Here is a 20817-nt window from a genome sequence, read left to right on the forward strand (position 1 = left end):
TTTCTCAAGTATGAAAACATTGATGTGTATTAAAAGAAAACTCGCAGCAGGCATCAAGTTGGCACTTGGGAACTTTTAATGTGTAGCTCAACAGAAAAAACAACCAGAAAACCCAAATGGTCATAAAAACATTGGCTGTTAAAACTCAACAGTCAAACATGAATTAAATAACTGCTCAACAGACAACAGATTGATGCAACTTATGTTTTCCTCCCAACAAGTAAAACGTAAGAGCAGTATTAATAAAACGATATCTGAAGCCCAAAACAATGGGAACAAGAACACCTGGAAAACAGAGATGCATTGTTCATGAAAGCATTAAAGAGTTCATTTTAATTGCTGAGAACTGGAAGCTCACCTGTGAGTTTTAGTCGAGCTCAGCCAATCCGCTGTTCACCAGAGGCAGGTGGACCAGCTCTCTGTCCTCGTTGTACAGCTGAACTTTGAGCTCTGGCTCTCGTGACTGAACCAAGAAAAATGAACAACTACTACCTGGATTTATTGCAGTTGACACATTTCTGCTTCCTCTTCGTTAGAGGCCGCCACGTTACTTACAACAACAGTCGCTGTGATGTTGTTGTGCAGCAAGTCTGTCATTTCCATCACAGCCTTGACGCTCCACGCAGGGCAGTACGGCAGGACGTCTCCGCGCCGCTCCACGCTCGGAGCCTTGAAGCCAGCGACTTTGACTTTTATTGCGCGTGTCGGAAACAGCAGCAGCTCAGACGGCATCTGTCGCAGCCTGGCGGGAAGACGAGATTGATCTTGGATCATTTGAATTTAGAAATGAGTTTCCCTCAGGGCAAATAATTTGTTCCACCTTTCCTCAAAAATCTGCACACCACTCAAAATGGTCACTGAATCTCATGTGGAAGATATTTTCTGCCAGGCCAAAGAAAAGGCCGACTTTAACTTCAATTACAGCACAAAGTTGCTGCGGCATTGTTTCGATGAGGTGATGTCACAAGATTCATTTGCATCCAGTGTCACACCAAATTTTTTCACTGACTTCACATGTGAAGAGAGCAGCTGGTTAAACTGGAGTTTTGCTTTGCAGTTTCAACCGAAATTTAAGACTTTTAAAGACCACTGCGCATAAAATTTAAGACCTAAATCGAGACAGAAATGGACGGGTTAGCAACAGAAGAGAGCTGATGGTTAAGGCAAACATTATTTAACCAACTGGAGATAACCTTGCACTCACCAATGATGGACGTAAAAAAGCTAGCTAGCTCTACGTTTGCTACAAGACATCTGTACTTAAACAGAAAAGTCTACAAATACACAAGATTACAACAAAACACAAGACCTAACATGAATGTATTTAGGACCTACTTTAAAAAAATTTAATTAAGACGTTTTAAATTTAGGTACATGAGTTTAAAACTCTTTAAGGATGTGTAAATGAACAGGGCTTGTTTCAATTTTGACTGATATATTTGATTCCCCTCAGTTTATGTCGTCCATATCAAATTGTTGTTGCACCACATAGAATTTTATCTTGGACTCAGAAAACTTGTTGCATTTCAGTGGAACATTTAAAAGAAATGTTATGGCACCGTGCAAAATTCATACTTGCTGGTTGGCAGAGAGTCGTCGGATCCGAAATCTACATGTTGGACCAAGATCATGAGAGGCTCTATGCTGGTGAACTTCATCAGCCGGGCCCGGTAGTACTTGCCATCGCTGTACTCTGCCAAACACGGACCACCTGAAAACCAAATGTATGTTGTATTTAAATGAAGTACAACGTGTCGGTACCAACAGGAGAGGAGTGACACCACATAGGCCACCTGTAGATGGATTTGAATGACGATCTGCTAATGCAGAAGACAAACAGATTTCAAACTATAAAAACAAACACTGCACTGCGTTCGCCTGCCTATTTACGCGTTACTGACTTGGAATGTTTCAGGCTGCAGACTGTAATTAGTCCCCAGTAGACATAATTTATTACAGGAAAAAAAAAGCATTTTTAATATACTACTAGTCCCACAAGTATAATAATATCTTTAGTGATCAACCATAACCATGTATCCTGAATGGTGACGTTATTGATTTCTCTAAATCTCTAATTTCACACAAAAACGTGCAGGGAGATAAATATTAAATGACAAGTCGGTCCTTCCACAACAGAGCCTTTCAGAAGTGGGCTGAATGCTCTACACGTTTTCAGTAAGACCGACGTTTTTATGACATAAAAATTATAGTGTTTGGGGGGAAAAGTCATGTTGCACACCCCTAAGGTAATATATTTGATCTTAACATACAAATATGATTGAAGTCCATGATTTCAAGATGGCAAGAAGAAAAAGCTTCTCCACAAAGACGCCTGATAAGAAACTTCTGATTCCTCCTCATAAACAAGTAGGGAACTCTAGAGAAACATTACCATATGGAAAGCTGGTCAGTCGTGGCAAAGAGGTGACGTTTGCATTGATTCTAGTCAAAGCATCGTCCAGAGAATCGGCCATCATCTCTGAACCAGCCGTGTCCTTCAGGGGCCACAGGAACAGCTGCAAGACGAGGAAGGTCAAACTCTTAACAAACTACTTACCAGCTTTAATCAGCAACAACCACCATATTTCTTTAAAAAGTATGCACTCTTATTAAAGGGCCGGTGTCCTGCAACTTTTATTCTTCAACACGCCGGAGTAAAATGATCATGACAGCTTACTGAGGAGCTGGTTCAACCATTTGATTGAGCTGTGTTGGACCTGAGTTGCAGCCAAAAGTTACAGAACACCAGAGTTGAAGACCCCAGATGTTCGGTATTCCTACACTTTTGATGTGACAGTGAAGCTAGCAGACAACCTCATTGGGGGTCCATAAATGTGTGACCCTGACTTCAAAGCGTTCTCCCTCTAGTGGCAGGTTGGGGCTAACAAAGGACCCCAACACTGGCTCTTCCGGGCCCAATAGACTCTGAAAGGAATCAAACGGAACAGAAAAGATTTTTCATATCCTACCAAATAATTTTATGCGATATAATTTGCCCAAAACCTTATATAAGTCTACAGCCAGGGCAAGTTAAAGGAGCTGTTGTTGTTAATTGTAGGTCCAAACCTCAGTGCTGATATCCCAGACATCCAGCAGGGCGGCAGTAGGCGTCGCTGCCACACTCTGCAGACCAGCACAAATATCGCTAGGCAACAGAAGGTGAAGTTTGCTTTCGAAAAATCAAAACACAAAGCATCATGGAGGAAGACCTTTCTTGTTGAGAGAGCGCCGTCCATGGAGGCGTGCTCGTTGTGACACAGAATCCTGCTGAGACTCATCCCATCCAGGAAGATCTCCACGGTGACGGCTCCCCGGGGCTCAGCCGGCAGCGCCTGGCGAATAAACGCACACTGGATTTGACACGCGACTCTAACGTCACCACAAAGGATGCCAGGGAGGACGGCACAATATTTCCATTACGTCATATTATAAATATTCCGCGTTTTCTTTCTCGCCGTCTTTTACTTCATCATTCATCCTTTGTGAGCGTCAGAATCGCAGCGACTGATATCACACGAAGCCTGTCACCACGAGCAATTTAATCAATTAAAATAAGCTCAATAATGTCCGTTCAGATGATCCATATTTTGTGAAGGGCGACTTTGCTTACAGAGACTTCATAGTCAGTTCCTTGTAGTTTTTATTTCAGGTTTATTTATTATTATTATTAGGGGTATTTCAAATATCTTCCAGGTCCAGGGTTAAATGTTCTTTATGAAATTAAAAGTTTGAGAGAGAAAAACTTAAAATGGTCTCAAAACAACAATTTATCGGCCACTAAAAATTGTAATGGTGGCAGGCCTACATACCCTAAGTTTACCCAACTAAGGCAATATACTATTGGGATTTGCAGGCACAACAAATACGGATCACAAAAAGTCCTTTTCAATTGTATCCTCAGACAAGTTGATATTATAATATTTTGCATATTATTCCAAAGTGTGACTTTACCACAACTTGCATGTTCACGGATCGGTTCAGTAACACCTCCCTCATCAAGGCCACTCCGTCCCGTTGCCATTTCCCACCGACCTAACGGTCCAAACGTGAAACGGCCGGAGTAAACAAAGTGAAACACAACAAAGCAAAAAAACAAAACGAGAGGCGTTCTTACAGGGTTGATGCCAAAGAGCTGGCAGGGCATGCAGAGCTGAGGAACCTCCACGCACAGTAGCATGGGATACACATGAACCACTGGGATGTTCTCAACCAGACCGTAGTCCACGTATTGGACCTGATGACACAACATCATGAAACTTGGTCGAACTTCACTGTAAAAAGCCGTTAAGTTAGAGAAACTCATTATAAGGGAAATGAATGGAGGTTTGATGGCTTAATGAATCCATCGGTTCCATCCACTCAGTCACATCCACACTTAAGGTTTCATCCATCTGTGTTTAGGAATGCACTGAACATTGAAGGGCATTTTCTTTTTCTGCTGATATAACAGCAGTCACTATACAACTGAAATTTATAAAACTAATGTAATTAGTTAGAAACGGCATAAAAAATAAATAAAATCCATCTGAAAACGTTTCTCTCCTAAAAGTAAGAGAAATTAGAATCCTCTAAAAATCAGTCATTTTCAACACAGTGGTGTTTTCAGTCCTGCATAGTGACATTGCTAAATACAAGGTTTGAAGTTTTGCTTATGCAGTAAATAATAAAGTTAAATAAAGTTTCTGCGCTACATCTCACTGTTGCAGGGGAGATGCAGATGTTGATTTCCAGAGACGTTTATTAAGACGATTTATGATTTTTACTACTTAAAAGAAGGCGTCACAGGGTCCTCTCACAGAGCGGGACCCTTTGCCTAAAATTGAAGTAAATCAGCCAATAGATTTGTTTGGGACATTCACTTGTTGTTCGTAATTAGAAAAAGACAATTACCTTTGCAATTGCTGTCAATTACAAAGGTTTATCCAATATTTCACTTATCTGTCGTAATTGTCCATTGTTTGTGGTTTGATGCTCAAAATAAGTTGCCGGCTATTAAAGCCACTTTAAACGGTTCATAGTAATCATCCAACTTAACTCATTCCCACAGTTCGACCTGACCTTAACGTGACCTCCCAGCAGCTCCAGCAGCTGTCCTCGGTACCACAGCATGTCGGGTCCGATGACGGCACAGCCCTGGACCGACTTCCAGGTGTAGGGCTTCTGTCTGGGTAACGTCTTGATGCTCTTCTGAATCCCTTCCTTCAGTTGTTCAAGCTGATACTCTGAGAAAAACATACACAGTCAAGATAACTAAATACAAAATGTGAGTATATTAAAGCTCCTGCTCCGTCTCATATACATGCAGTTCGGGTATTCCACACAGCTCTTTAGTTTACCTCCACTCTGTGTTCTGGCATAAATGACACCATCGTCTCCAATAGCAGAGACATTGATGAGGATGTGACCAAGACACGGCAGCTCTGGAGGGTTATACATTGAAGTCTTCACCTGCACATACAAGCACACACACACGACCGTCCCCTGCTCTTTAGCTTCTTATCTACATTTTATTCTCTACCTGGAATAAAACCTGGAAATATGAAAAACTTGAGCATAAATTAAAAGAAAATAACAGAAGCCAGCTATTGTAGAGTGAGTTTCTCACTAATTAGTCACCTTTTCAGCTGTTATAATTGAGCGAGGGAACGGCTTTGGAGGGATGGAAGCAGATTGAGTGGAAGGGAAAGGAGAAACAGATGGAAGGAAGTTGCTTTTTTCTTTTTCACAACTTTCAGGGTCTATAGCTGGAGACTCTGTGTCAGTTTCGTTGGGCTTTTGGACAGCTGCAGCCCTGCAACAACAACAAAAAGCAGGAATACCCTCAAGATTAAAACCACAGCAAAGCAGACAAGCAGTCAGGTCTTTCTAAAACTGAGATAGATGTATTTGGAATTTTGCTATTCATGACGACACACAGACTTTGACTTTCTTTCCCGGAACGCGAGGCCTTCGTCGACCAGGAAGTCGGCGATGCTGATGTACTCTCCCATTCTGTTGGAGCAGGACAACGTGACGGGCAACGGCTGCTCGTCTGCCTCCTCCTAAACGAGCACAAATGAGGCCATTACATACGACCGGACGGCGTCTGATGGAGAGACGCAAAGTCGCCCGTTTCCACAGCAAGAATTAAAAACACCTTGATTGTCATCAAAGCTGAAGCTCCTGTCAGGTAGTAGGAGATCAGGTCACAGGCTGTATCCGTCCAGGTTGATCGGCCGCCTGTTGGCCTAGAGGACAAACAGATTCAGCACGTCTCAATGTCAGGAGACAAAATACACACATTTTATTCTAAATCTCAGGAACATCTAATATTCATTAGTTCTATTGCAATTGTCAAAATTGATATAAGTGCCTTTAAAAATATAATTAAACTTTTGGTGCATGTTACACCGTATTTTGTCCAAAGGGTAAGGTATGTTTTTTATTGTCCCGGTTTTTTTCTTTACATCGGCAATATTTATCTCTCCTGCACCTTCCTTTAAAACAAACAATTGATTTTCCTCAGTTCAGGATTCAAACTCATTTTGTCTTCCTGCCACACATTCAGAGACTCCGCCTTTCAGAGTTAAATATGAATGTGGATACGGCAAAAACAGAAAAAGGAAGGGAGGAAGGATACAAGTGAGGACAACATATGTTTGGCAAGAATTAAGAAAGGAGGGAAGGTAGGAGGCCAAAAGGAAAGGAGGGAAGTAGGACACAAAAACAAGGGAAGGGAGAGGGAAGTGATATAGGACACAGAAACAAATCGAAGCAAACACACACAGAAGGATGGAATGGTCACAAGAAAGAAGAGATAGTAAGTAGGAGATAATGGAATGAAGAACAGAAAAGGTAAGAGATATAATGACAGAACACTGGAAGAAAAGAGAAAATAGTGAGAACACAGAGAAATAGGGAAGAACATGAGGAAAAGACTCATGATATACAGAGCAGAAACAATAAACTGAAGGACATGTAGTAGAATAATATGTCGCTATGATCATTTGAGATGTTAGCATAACCAACCGGATGTCATTCACAGTACACTCTATTGCCAGGGAGCCGATCAAAAAGGATGGAAGCGGGTACAGGTTACTGACGTGGATCTTCACTTTGTTGCCATGGTCACACCGTCTGACCTGGAGAGAGACAGTCGTCATCATTTAACGCCGCCACTAAAGTATTTCAAAAACTCTACTGGGGAATCCTGACACAAAGTTTAGGTCAAAAAGTCACCCATTTGTCACACTGACACCATTCTTCGATGGCAAAGAAGAAAGTAACCAACTAATTTAAATGTACTCTTTAAAATCACAGTTTGTTTCAGTTCTTGTTTTTAAAAATCCCTACCAGCTGTATGCTGCTGTGTTGGTAAAAACTTAAAATAATAAACTAAATGCTCCAAAAACGTTGCTTCTCACTGCTCCAGGAAGTGTGTAAACCTTTTAATAACAGTGTCTCCGACACTCTCCAAGTACCCTAAAAGTTTTCTGAGATGTATTCACATGTTGCTGCGACATCTTAACAAACCTGTCGACAGTTCTGCAGTGAAACAGCTGCAGTACACTGATGTCAGAGACAAAAGTTTGTAGCGTGTAAATACTTCTGCAGTGTGGTTTGATGTGACGTCGCTGCAGATCCGGCCTCTCTCCCAGACTCCGTTAATGTTGGCAGCGCAGTACATGTCCGCCTTCCACACAACGTCTTGCGGCTCCATTAGGGCACACTCTTGCTTCACCAGTTCGCATATCCTACACAAACATTACAACAAACCCACGTCATTTACTTCAACAGCAAGTTGCTTGTGACAGGTTTATGGATGTCCTGAACTTAAACATTCAGGGTTGGACAAGCAGCTGTAGCTTTGCTTTCTAAATCTGTCGTTGGGATGTTTGCTGGTGAATTGGGTTATTTTACAAACACAAAGTAATTTGGATCTTGTAGATTTAGACATCCTGTGAAACACAAGTTAGTCATGGATGGTCACCTTTTGAGCTGAGGGTCAGAATCGGTGAGTCGGACGTAGAAGCTGCTTGGTGAGTTGACGTGAGTGACCATGACTTTGAGATCTTTGCGCTGATCTGGTAGTTTCAACTGCGGCTGCAGCTCCACAGGGTCGTCGTTTTGCTCCTCTATAGTGACGCGACCCGAAGCTTCGGCTTTCACCGCAGCTGCGCCGAGCTCGAGCGGAGGATCCCAGACGGCGGAATCGGGACGAGACGGCTTTTTGTTTTTTGTGCTCGGCCTGCTGAAACAGAGGAAGCAGTGGGGTCAGTAACGGAAGAAAATTTGTCAAATATGGATATACTGTAAGAGACGAAGAGGGAAGAACAAATACAGAATACGAAAACAAGATGACAAAAAGTAAAAATATTAAGTCTCTGCACTTTACGTCTTTAATCTTCAATATTGCTCATTTATATTAAATTCAATTGAGAATATTTAACTGATCCAAAAGGGAAATTAAATGATATATAATATATTGGTCTTAGTCCTTTCAAATATGATGAGCAATGCTGCTTGCATAATAAAAAGGTAGAAAACGAGTGTAAGCAAGAATATTTAAAGGGGAAGTATTATGTTACCTTCAGTCGTTATCAAAATGCTGAGTATGTCAAATATTACTGAGAAGAATTTTAACTTTGGAATATATCACCTTGAAATTAGGTCTGTCTCTTTAAGAAACTTCTCTTTCTGAAACTCTGCCTTCAGAAAGTCATCACAAAATCACTCCTCTATTAACCCTTTAACATTTTTACCAGTGTTTCACTGAGATGAAGCTCCTATAATGAGCTCAGCTCCACCAGGTGTTTGCTAATTGCTGCCGACTAGTCTGAAGGAGCTGAGTGGGGGAGGAACACTCCGTGAGGCAGAGGTTCGGAAAGTGCAGCTCCGAGGAGGAGCTTCATCCTGGAAGGTGGAGCTACGTCCACCAGGCGTTTCACACAGCTGAGTGGTTGATATGGAGATTAAACAATTTCTCAAACATTCATGAAAGAATCGAAGAAACACTCTAGATGTGATGAGTGTCGCTCATCACATTTAGCAACTTAAAAGAAGTTTAAGTACTACCCCTTTAAAACTTTTACCAGTATGTAACCTTCCGCTTGCAGCTCATTTCTTCATTTTCCTTCTCAGTAACTGAGAAGCTTAAGTTTGTCTCTCATAACCTGATAAATATACATTATATTCAAGATGAGGCTAAAAAAAAAGTTGCTGTTTTTAAATATTTTTATCTGGCAGCCCAGCATTAGGCTGAAACATTCAAACAATGAAGAGAAGAGCTGTGGTAAAACACTGATACTAAAACATATATTCCTGCAATCTTTTAATTTTAAAAAAAATCAAACTACAATTTGTCCAGGTACGTCAGACAAGAATTACCTCTCTTTAAAGCAGACCAAATTTTCTTTCGCCAGCAGCTCAGCTATGCTGGTTTTTGGCTGGTTCACTCCACCCACAAACACTCCAAGGGGCAAAGGCTCAGTCTTAGGTACTTTTCCTGGAGGAACAGACTTAAAATCAGTGAAGAAAACTTACCCAAAAAAAGGATTTGTTACGAGAAAAGGAAAGTTTCCAGAAGAAAACCCACAGTCAGCACCTTTTGCCACAACAGTGACCAGTTGTTGGTGAGCAAGGCTGATGAATCTTTCGATGCAGGCTTCACTCCAACTCTCTCCGTCTGAAGGAGTCACGTCTGCCAAGCAGCAGTGAACTGCCTGGATTTAAGAAGAACACGTTCACTTTGACTGGAGAACGCACAAACATTCAAAATTACATTTTTGAAACCAAAAGTTAACTATATATTGTACTTTTTAAATTTACTTTTGCCTTTTCTGTTTAAAAACTTCCAAGTACTGAACCTACATTGAATTGCAACGGTAAATTCAGAATCATGTTACATTTAACTTAGAAATAAAGACATTAGGACACACACTCTTTCAAAGCAACCTGAGCATTTTATGTAGCTGCTTTGTGAGCTTTTGTTGTGCTCTTACCATGGCAGGAAGAGCAAAGAACTCATCTTTGATCTTCCTCAAGTCACTGACTGACAAAACTTGCTTATTGCCAAAGTCAACATATCGAACTTCCACCTTACGTCCACCAGGATGGCCTAAAACCACACAATGCATATTAGAAAGGCAAACATTAATCTCTCCACATGCCTTAAAAATAATTTCCGCTGGAACAGAAACTATTTTAATAACATAATTAGTTATTAAAAAAGTACCTAGAAAAACAATAACTGTTTTAATTTATTTAAAATTTGTTTGTTGCTACTGCGCCGGATCTCAGAACTAAACAGATCTAATGCAAACCTAATTCGATTGTTCTTTTGAAGGGAAGATTTGACCTAAATTGTTCCGCAAGCGTTTATGTTTATTTCTAACCTAGTCATTTGGAAATGTGCTGTATAAAGATTCTCACCGGTTGATTTTGAGCTGTAGAGATCCCATTACGTATGATTATGGATAATTCCATAAACTAAATTACAAGCCACTTACTTCAAGAATCGAAAATAAACACATTAGCTGCAGCTACTACACAGTAGGTGTAGCAAACATTACAAATGCTACAGCAGCCCTGCAAGGAATAAGGTATCCGTACTTATGACTTGAGCTCTGTACCACATCTTGTCTTCAAAACGGGCAACGTAAGCCTGTCCTATTACAGGGCAGTAGACCCGGAACTCGTCGTCTTTCAGTCCATTGTAGTAATCCTGAAGCTTGGCTGACAACAACAGGGACTCCATGTTATCAACCTGTTAACGACGAAAGGATACAGAACTGTATTAAAACAAAAATAGTACATGAGTACCGTATTATTTGGACTATAAGCCGCTACGTTTTTTCCTACGTTTTGAACCTTGCGGCTTTTTGCCCCAGCTTTTCTGTGGATTTTTATTCAACCGCCAGGGGGCGCCCTAGCGGAAAGTGAATCATTGGAAGTTAAAATTGGTAATCAAAGAAGTGCCGATTTTAATTTAAAACAAGTACATGCTAGCAGCAGGCATGACGGAGAAATGTTTTCAAACTCTTCATGGAAAAACCACACAAATAAGTTCATATGACGCAGCTTTTAAATTGACGGCTATCGATCTGGCAGTACAGGAGGAAAATAGAGCTGCGGCACGTAATCTTGCCATGAACGAGTCCACGGTTCGGCGAAGGAGACGCAGGGCTGCGTCCTTAATTAATAAATCTGCTGAGTCCCTCTGCAAAACTGAGAGCAGTGGAGATACCAGCGGCTTACAGCCCAGTGCAGCTTATATATGTACGTTTCCAGTTTTTTTTTTTTTTTAAACTTTGCAGATGCAAAGTTAAAAAAAACTTTGCATCTGCAAAGTTTAAAAAGAGAAACAAAGTTAAAAAAAACTTTGCATCTGCAAAGTTAAAAAAAAAGTTATAGTATGGTGCGCTCTATGGTCCAGAAAATACGGCATTTAAAGCTGTCCTGACTTGAACCTCCCCAAAGTGATGATTACAGGAACAGTTGTGGGAAGTTGTTTTGTTTTTCTGTCTCTGGTCTCTCGGATTCATACCAGCTGGACGTAGAAGTCAGAGAGGTTGTTGATGTGGCTGACCACAGCATCGAGCTCTGTGCTGGCTTCTGGATATACAGGCGGGTAGTACATCAGAGGCTTCCTGCCCAGTGTCACTGGGGAGTAAAACCTACAGTAGAAAACCACATGTAGTATTTGGGGACAGGTCCTGATTCCTACATCTCAAATTTATAAACAGCTTTTTAGCATGTCATACATGCTTAACGGTAAAGTACCTGGCCACCTCGATGAAAACGAGGTACTCCCTGACCGAGATGGGAACATCAGTGGATTGCTCCATGGGAGCTTTTCTTAGATCCACCAACAAAGAGTCTCTGTCCTGACCCAAAGGTCGCATCTCCACAGCAGCAGATCCGACCACACAGCAGAACTCGGCCTTCGCCTCTTCGCTCCAGCCCTCTGTCTGCACACACACACTTTCAATTTCACATCAACCTTTTGTAGCTCTAAACATTTGAATCTAGTGGCCCTACCAGGTTATATGGGACCAGGTCTTTCAGTGAACATCTTACAGCCTGAGGAGCAAAGTTATTCAGTTCGACATTCACAGATTCAGCCACTTTCCTCAGGTGGTTGTTCACAACTTTAAGTAAAGACTCGGCAGCCGCCTCCTCGCTGAGAAATAAGAGTAAATATTGCAGTCGTATTATCAAAGAGAAACAAACAAATAGAGTCGGGTCGAATTACAACGTACGACTGGATGGTGATGCTTTTAGTGAACCCATAATCTGGGAAGAAGACCCGCAAACTGGCCAGCTGGGTGACGGGACAGGCCTTCACAGCTTTAACACAGCTTTTCTGAAAGACTTCAACCACTGTGGCGCGGCACCACACCACATCCTTCCACTTCACAAAGATCATGGAGCCTGGAGACGAGCAGGGAAAACTACGATCAAACATCTCCGTAGAAATATTCACACAGACTCATGGTGGGAGAAAAATGTTTTTTTTTTTTTTGACACATCAAGACTCAAACAATTATGACTCGACTGACAAACGTCAAAACTCGTTTACTTTAATATTTGTTTACAATCAAATCTGAAGGAATGCGAAAGGCGGATCTTTTAAGGACTCAGGTTTCAGGTCATATGCAGGGACACCGAAGGGAAATCTTTTGAAATAGAACGAAAGGAACTCTATGCAGGATTTCTGCAGGTTTTACCAATTCAAATTTAAGGCTTTGAAAGACCATTTTAAAACCATTGTGAATGAAATTTAAGACCTACATCACAACATAAATGTACAAAGGAAGTGAATAAATGGCAAACATAAACTTAATCCACCCCACTGGCAACAAAGTTACACTTCCCCAAGAGAAACAAAAACACTAGCTAGCTAGCAAGAGCATATTAGCAGGTATTTAAGGGCCAAATTATAATTTTTTTTATTAATTTCAGAAATTTTAATTTAATTTTAGAGACATGGATTTAAGATTTTTTAAATACTTTCTAAGGTTGTTCAGAAGTAAAACCACACTGAAAACCTGAAGCCCTTCAAGCTACAAAGCTGTATATTCCAACAAACTTGTTTCAGGAACCATCCAGAGTCATGTGAAATCAAGTCTTCAGCCTCAAAGATGTGTGACTAAAACACAATTGCACCACCATTTAAATACACTAACAGTTACTTTAGACTAGGAGCTTGATAAAGTGCTACAAAAAGCGATAGTCTGACGGAGACATCGATACCTCTCTCCATGGTGTCTCCCAGTGTAAACAGGCAGCCTTCTCCAAAGCAGAGTTCGTTAATCTTCCTTGAAAGAACCTCACTTTCCTTCTTCTCAGCCACATAGCGGACGTAGAAGTGACTTGGATTCACCACATGGGTCACCACCACCCAGTGAGTAACTAAAGCAGAAAAAAGTTACCTCAATAACACTCAAGATCAGAGTGTTTTAAGTTATTTCAAATCTTCTATATAGTTCCTAGATTAATCTTCCACTCATATAGAATTGCATTTTTATTTGCCGCATTCAAATCTGTGTCTTTTGCGAAACAAAGATGAAATAAAGATCGGAGAGCTGCTTCCTAACCTTCCTTACACTTTTTCTCACGCAGGTGACATTTTCGTCTCTTTTGGGTTTTCCACTCGTTGTTGGCCATTTCAGGTCCAGTTGGAGTAGCTATGGAAAGACGTAATGTAAACAGTAAGAACCAAAACCTCAACTGCACCTGAATCTGACATCACGTCGAAAGTGACACATGACTGAGCTACACACCAGGCTCCGGGTTATCGTCGAAAAATTCCTCAATAATCACATCGGGGCTTCCGAGGTCTGAGAACGAGCTGTGGTGGGAAAGGCTGATCTTAGGGCCAGGTTTTGGGATCAGATGGGTCCCTGGAGCTGATGATCTACTGGCCCCTTGGTTCTCTGGCTCCCTTTTATCTGGCTTGTTACTGGGTAGATTGGAGCAGCCATTTCTGTGCTTGAAATGTTTCTTTGAACAGCTTTTGATGAAGACATCTGATTGGTGTTTTCCCACTGGCTGCTTGGTTGCACTGAAATAAAGGGAACAAAAGCAATTTGTTATTGTAAAAAGAAAAAAGTAAAGAGTAGACTGTTGGAAAACAAACAAGCAACTGGCTTTAAAGTGTCATGGCGAGCAAATAATACACAAAAAATTAAAATCAGAGCCGATGTGGTGTTTTTTCAGTCATCTTGAGCCCAGGTATGAAAGATTAGGCAATGGTACACAATTCTGAACGTCATTTATTAAAATAAAATATGTTAGACTCCAAAAAGTAGCACAAAGTTGCAGAAAAATAAGAAGAAATATTGTTAAGTATTACATAGAACAGCGGCATCAAACTCATTTTCATTTTGAGCCAAATCAAAAATCTGAATGTTGTGAAAGGGCCTGAATGTATTAATAAAACCCACTAAATTGTTCAAATATTGATAAATAGCTGGTTGTTTCAGTATTCAGTTTCTTAAAATTAATCCTGGTTAGTTCATACAGGAGTTTGTGAATGTTTTTGTGTTTTGTCTTTTTTTTTTTCAATCAAAATCTCACTGACTTGTGGTGCTAATTTAGGAATATTTGATGCTAAATGTGACTTTTTAATCACTCGCCATGTTGAGCACAGACTACAGCTTGACATCAAGTCAGGCTGAGACCAATTTTAAGAAAACTTTACAGTAAAAATCATAACAAAATGTGGGGATCTGCTGACTTTGTGTGGTTTTTGTATGAATTTCTCAGATTTGTGAAAAACTTGAGGGACTAATTTATGTAATTCGGAGTTTAAAGGGTAGTTTGACACATGTGCCATAGAATGACACTAATTTTTTTTTAAAAAAACGTTTTAAACTCACGCGTTTGAGCCGCAGGCCTCCATTTTCAGAGACAACGTCAAACACTGGCTCACGTTCTCTGACTGAAAAACACAACTGTAACAAACAGAATGAATACAAGACAAATATAAAATACAAAACTTCATATTCCGTGAACTGACACCATTACATATGTATTTAGAAACAAGTTTACATCACATTTTAAAAGCTTTTGCTTACTGGTTGTTTTTTCTGAAATTCAATCCAGACTATAGCTGGTCATCGTCTGTTTGAAAAAGCTTTATCTATGTTTTTTTTACTGAACTGTCTTTCTTCTTTTCATAACTCTATTTTGGTTCTGGTCCATAAATTTCTAAAATATCTAGCTTTAATCTCAGCTCCCTCTGAAAGTCTTGTGTTAAGTCGGGTTTGCAAGTTGCCAACTGAAATGAGGGATTTATTCAACTGAACTGTTGGCCTTCATGATGAAAATGACAAGAAATAAAGGCTTGACATTTCACGATCTGTAATGAATCTAGAAAATAAGTGACAGAAAATATGAAACTTTTTCATAATATTCTACTTCAAAGACGAACCTGACTTGTTGTTGACCCAAAATTTTATTTGATATATTTCAATTTTCTTCATTATAACACAAAAAGGACTGTCCCAAGTTTCACAAAACAGCAACATGTGTAAATACAATTAACTCAGATGTTATGAATGAGCCTATCAGAAGCTAGCAAAGCCATGACATCATCATGTGGGCTTTCCCAAATTGTTCAAAGTGATGCAAACTTCTGACTAAGTAATCTGGCTTTTAGCAACTACAAATAATGTTAATCCTAAAATATCTAAAGCAGGAAAAAAATATTAAACTTCAATTTCCTGTGTAAATATTTAATTTCATCTTTAACTTTGAGGATTTTTAAAAACAACATTTTGAAGACCCTTATCTGAAACCCAAAATTATAAGAAAGTTCTCCTTTACTGTGACTGTATTAAAACCGAATCTGCTTTCAAACCTCATTCCAGTTCCATCAGTGATGCTTTTCAAATCAATGGCCTTCTGATCCACCGGAGTCTGCAGTGTTTCTAAAACCTATTAATGAGAAACAACCAGCATGATAGTTTCATTCTGTAGAGGGCTACATCCAATGACTCAGAAATGTAAAACTGTTCAACGCTGTTAAGTTGTAAGCAGCTTACTGCGCATGTGTTAGGTGTACGGTTGTCATTCTGTTGTGAGAGGAGCACATGTTGTTAACTATGTTAATTGCGACCATTAAAGTGTGGATGCTAACATCAGTAGTGCTATTATTGAGTCAACAAATACAACAGCTGTACATTTCTGTGGGGTCTAAAAACAGACTCCAACTGTGCAGGATTTCAAACCCCATCAAATCGCCAACCTTATCCAGGATACAGTACTGCTCCAAGAAGGGGACCCGGCGTATTTCTCTGGCCATCTGCATGGCGATCTCCAAAGCTTTAATCTTCTCCTGGACATGGGACACCACCGCCTGGCTGGAGGGAAACTGCATCTCCATTTTTTTTAGCTGGTTCAACTGTGTATCTTTCCTGTTGATCGACAAACTCCAATATTATGAGGGATTACAGAGATATTTTGGGAATTAAAAAATAAAAAAATCTATTGCTTTCAGACTTTCAAACAGAAGAGGGAAAGATCAACTAACAAATACTTAGGAACTTACTTTTGAAACTGAATGTAAGATCATATTAACAAGGACACTCAAGGTTTCCCCCAGAAAACCTCATAAGCCCGGTGGTTGGGTGTTACGTCAGTCATTCATCCTGCAGTCCGTTGTGTTTTTGAGTTTAAAATGTTTGAAGTTTACAAGAAATTTGAAAATATCTCTTGATAATTATGTGTTACTGAAAGACTGACGATTAATACCTGAACACCAACTATAAAGTCTTAAAAATGCAAACATTTTAAAAAGACTTAAGTAAATAAGCAATGCTTAGCCTGGTGGTCCATCAGACTTATAATCCACTGAGGGAAACCCTGCATACTCTGTGTTATAGTTCATACCATTTCTGAATCGTGTGCACAGCTTTATTTGAGGCCTGGGTGATCTCCATCTCCAGCCGAGTTCTCTCTCTCTTCACCTGCCCTGCCAGGTTAGCTGTCAGGCTCTGCCAGATGAAGACCAGTCAATCCACACAACTGCATCCCAGTAAGAGCCTAATTTGTTTCTAGGAACTATAACAGTCATAAAAATCAGATTATTGGACACAGTGCTGCTTTTACCTCGTAGATGTTTTCCAACTGGGCAAGATTTTCTGCAGCTTGGACCAATGACTCATCCACCGCCTTCTCAATCTTCTCAATGTCTGTTGGCTACAGAAAACACAATTGTCTGTTCAAACTAGTCCGTTCTAAATACGAAATTTGAATTTAAATTTCTTTGCAGATGAAGAAAAACAGTTAAGTGTCCAAATGTTCATGCATCCTCCATCTTGAACTTGTATTATGAATACATTAATCTGTCCAGATTTTGTACCAAATATTAGGACATGAATGTAACCAAGTAAAAAAGTTTACTCTCAATATTTTTTATACTTCTCTTTTGACATAATTTATATATTATTAGAAGAGCCAATAACTTGTGACAGTCTGTAATGTTTGATTCTAAGTGGTGGTGAGAAATGGAAATAAAATACGACGTGCGCCAAGCCGTTTTCTTCAGCTAATGTAAAATCAAATCCTATTTCTTTTCATATAACATTCGCTTCTTGTTCACAATATGAAGGCAGTTCAAGATGTGCAATAGAACGAGCAACTCCTGAAGTCACAACAGGGTTAAAGGAATATGAAAAAAAGCTGTGTTTAGTCTTCCTCATATTGTAAATTTGAGAAGAAAATGTAACTGAATAAACGTTTTCAGGTATTTGTTTGAAACAGATAAAACAATGATGACTTTATTTCAAGTTCACATTTTAAGTACAAATCAAAAAAATTGAGTTCATTTCTGGATTCTGATCAAAATATTGAAAAGACCAAAGACAACATTAAGATGCAAAACAGGCTCTGCTTCATATTTCTGTGATCAGCAGCATTTCGTCATGTACATTGCCACACTTAGTAGTAATAATAGGAATACAAAATTAAAAGTTTAAATTTGTTTTTTTTCTCTTCTGATTACTCAAAGTTTTAGTTTGTAACATAATAAGTACTTCCAAGATATTAAGAAAGATAGGAACAATAATTTGCAAAGTATTTTATAGATTATATATTTTAGGACAGATTTATTGACAAAAAAAAAAAAAAAAAAAAAAAAAAAAAAAACAACAACAGGCAACTTTAAATAATTACGGCAAGAAAAGTTTAAAACTTACCTGCTTCACAACGTCACTGTTGGAAATAGTCGCTGCACGAGATGATGATCTGTTCTTCTGGCACACCTTTGATCCACTGCAGCGGAGGCTTTAAGAAAAATGGATATTAAAATTATGCATAATTTTATGAAATTAAAAGACAGAAGAAAACCAGTTGTTAAGAAAAACTGCTTTACCTTTTGATCTGGTTCATCTCAGCAGTGTAAATCAGACCTATGATTCTGCTTTCTTCCTGCAGGCCATTAACCCCCCCTTCTGGAAGGGTTGCCCAAAACTGCAAATACACAGTTCATCTTGTTCACATCATCATTAGCTTTCAAAAGATTTAAGCACACAACACTTGCACAAGCCCACAAATGTTTGACTTTTCTTAAATTGTTGGCTGTCTTATAAACGCTAAAGGTGTGCAACTATTTTCAGCAAAAAGAGAAAATGACCCTGAACATTAAGCTCAACTCAAAACAGAACAGTTTTCAACAACGTTGTGTCTGCTGACTGTTGGAGTTCATTCATTTTTGTCTCTGTGCTCCACCAGGTCCGTTTACTAGTTTCAGGACCACACCCGAACCCCTGAGTGTGAATTACCTAGAGAAATAATGAGATTTAGTAATATTTAAAAGCAGGCTTTAATGCTGAAAAATGGTCAAATGTTACAAGCCATACATGTCATGCAGGTACAGAGTCGCATTCACCGTCTAGCTCACCTTATGGATGCAACCAAGTGAGGCAAACATTGAAGTGCAAATGTAGCTTTTTATTCTTCTCTGCAATCTGTTCCCTCCTTAAAGGGTAGTCTAATCAGTTTCATTCTGTTTATATGTGACTGCCGGCAGTCACACATAAACACGGTCATTTAAGCTGCAGCGTGTGAGCAGTTAAAAGAGGCTAAAGGAGACGGCGCAAAAGACAGAATCTTCAACACGACTTTACCTCACAATCTGGACATCTTATGGCACCTTCACACTGAATGGACACAAGGCAGCTTGTGCAGAAGATGTGGCCACATGCAAGTATACGGGGCAGATTACCATCGGTTTCATCCTCTGAAAGGTGGTAAAATGGTTAGAACAGAACAAGCACCGACTACAAGAAGGTGGACCAGATCTAATTCATTCAACATAATGGGAACAAAACCGAAAACATTCATCCAAAAACATTTTTTAAAACAAAGTACAGTCTCACTTCTCTTTACAATTGACTACCAACCTATAGATAAAAATTAAGAAGATATATAGAAAGAGAAATAATAATGGGAAATCATCACTATAAGACATGTCCCGATTCACTTAAACTGAATCTATATTATGGATTAACATCGATGACTCGCTGAGATTAGCGAGAGCCCAAAGAAACGTTATTCTCATTTCACAGTGAAATCAATACGTGATCAGTTAGCCATAACAAATCCTGCTGTAGAAGAACAGACCATTTGTTCCAGTCTTATTTATTTTGATAGAACAAACCAAATGAAAGTTTCTTCCACACTCAGATTAGGGAACTCCTGCACATCGCGGCGTATTTAAGAAACGCAGAAGAAGACGCGTCGCGTCCTGTTTTGACGTAGGCGGGGACTTTAGTGACGCATGATTAGCTTCCACCTGCTAACACCAATTATTTATGTGGGTAAGACATTACAGTGGTTACCGCGACCTCTAAAAAACTGCAATCTTCAAGAGTTGCTCATAATTAATGCGCGTCTTTCCTATTTACGTTTCAAACGTCTGTGCACGCGCACTGCTAAGTACGTGGCTAACAAAAAGTTAGCCACCTGCTGGCGCCACTGCTCAGCAAACCTTACGTGAAACGCGATGCGTCGAAGATGAACAGTGTTAAAAAAATCATTGTAAAAATCCTACCCGGAAGTTTGAATGCATTTCCACATAATTTGCAAATTACAGCACTGGGACTATCTCCTTTATCCATCGTCAACGTCGTCAGAAGAGGGATTTTTCCTTTTGCTGTTCCACGCGAGATGGCGCCGCTCACTTCGTCACGTGACTGCACAGGTGCGTTCACGGACGCGCGAAAAGCTTCGTCAACACCTGAGTGAAGTTGTTGTCCCCCTTGACCTTCTTCAAATCAGACACAATAGATGCCAATCAACTCAACTACGTTTGTGCTGGTGCATGGCACAAACGTTTGACACAAATTTTGTTTGACTTCATAAAAGTGTGTGTGTGAGGGGTCTGGTTGACTTTTTGACCTTTGACCTTTAACTGATATATTCAAAGCCAAAGGAGTACAAACCCCATACATGTCTGTATATGTTTTTTTTCCAAAGGTATTTTTCTTTTCTTTTTTTCTGAAAACGACAAAATACAAAATGAACATCAAAAATATTTTTCCTTCACTTCTAAAAATATGACCTCACATTTTACACATTGATTTTGGTTGAAAATTTTGATCTTTGAACGATTACTGGCTATGACTAGTCAGAAATCTCAGAGGAATTGTGTATAATATGCAAATATTAATGTTCACAAAAACATTTGCCCAGTAAAATGCTCCAGAAAAACAAGTTGATCATGCAGTGTTTTTTACGGACACCTGAGGGCGCCAAAGACTAAGTCAGACTATGGAGGGTTTCCGCGAGATCCCTCAGAAAATTTGGACACATATTCTCTTTCACACATAA

General features: G+C 39.6%; 1 protein-coding gene across 4 annotated transcripts; it reads right to left on the reverse strand.

The window, feature by feature from the left end:
- Positions 1-67: 67 nt before the first annotated feature.
- On the reverse strand, positions 68-20148 carry rnf17 (ring finger protein 17). Of its 4 annotated transcripts, none has more exons than XM_055032439.1 (38): positions 20039-20148; positions 19113-19225; positions 18359-18456; positions 18183-18270; positions 17095-17184; positions 16876-16979; positions 16232-16400; positions 15845-15921; positions 14862-14936; positions 13764-14044; positions 13587-13667; positions 13234-13392; positions 12240-12411; positions 12019-12160; positions 11761-11948; positions 11525-11654; positions 10591-10744; positions 9981-10096; positions 9584-9701; positions 9367-9484; positions 7970-8230; positions 7586-7733; positions 7009-7121; positions 6137-6227; positions 5920-6041; positions 5617-5791; positions 5337-5448; positions 5059-5222; positions 4115-4234; positions 3952-4032; positions 3210-3332; positions 3067-3123; positions 2815-2925; positions 2393-2516; positions 1576-1711; positions 556-742; positions 359-463; positions 68-285 (listed from the first exon to the last, which is right to left on the reverse strand). In XM_055032439.1, the coding sequence occupies exons 1-37, from the start codon at positions 20103-20105 to the stop codon at positions 368-370; spliced, it is 4761 nt and encodes a 1586-aa protein (XP_054888414.1). In that variant the 5' UTR covers positions 20106-20148; the 3' UTR covers positions 68-285; positions 359-367. The 4 variants fall into 4 exon arrangements, with proteins under 4 accessions (XP_054888414.1, XP_054888413.1, XP_054888412.1 ...); XM_055032438.1 differs by having other exon boundaries at positions 7970-8227; positions 13578-13667; XM_055032437.1 differs by having other exon boundaries at positions 13578-13667.
- Between the last annotated feature and the right edge of the window lie 669 nt (positions 20149-20817).

This window comes from Poeciliopsis prolifica, unplaced genomic scaffold (genome assembly GCF_027474105.1).
Source record: "Poeciliopsis prolifica strain line A6 unplaced genomic scaffold, Auburn_PproV2 SCAFFOLD007, whole genome shotgun sequence".
NCBI lineage: Eukaryota > Metazoa > Chordata > Actinopteri > Cyprinodontiformes > Poeciliidae > Poeciliopsis > Poeciliopsis prolifica.

What these genes read in the sequence shown, in the direction of transcription:
- rnf17 (XM_055032437.1), bottom strand. Translation starts at nt 20,105, where the DNA reads ATGGATAAAGGAGATAGTCCCAGTGCTGTAATTTGCAAATTATGTGGA. An exon ending in GGGAGACACCATGGAGAGAG is followed by an intron (nt 12,412 to 13,233) that starts GTATCGATGTCT and finishes GCTCGTCTCCAG; the next exon opens with GCTCCATGATCTTTGTGAAG. An exon ending in ACCTGGTCCCATATAACCTG is followed by an intron (nt 11,949 to 12,018) that starts GTAGGGCCACTA and finishes GTGTGTGTGCAG; the next exon opens with ACAGAGGGCTGGAGCGAAGA.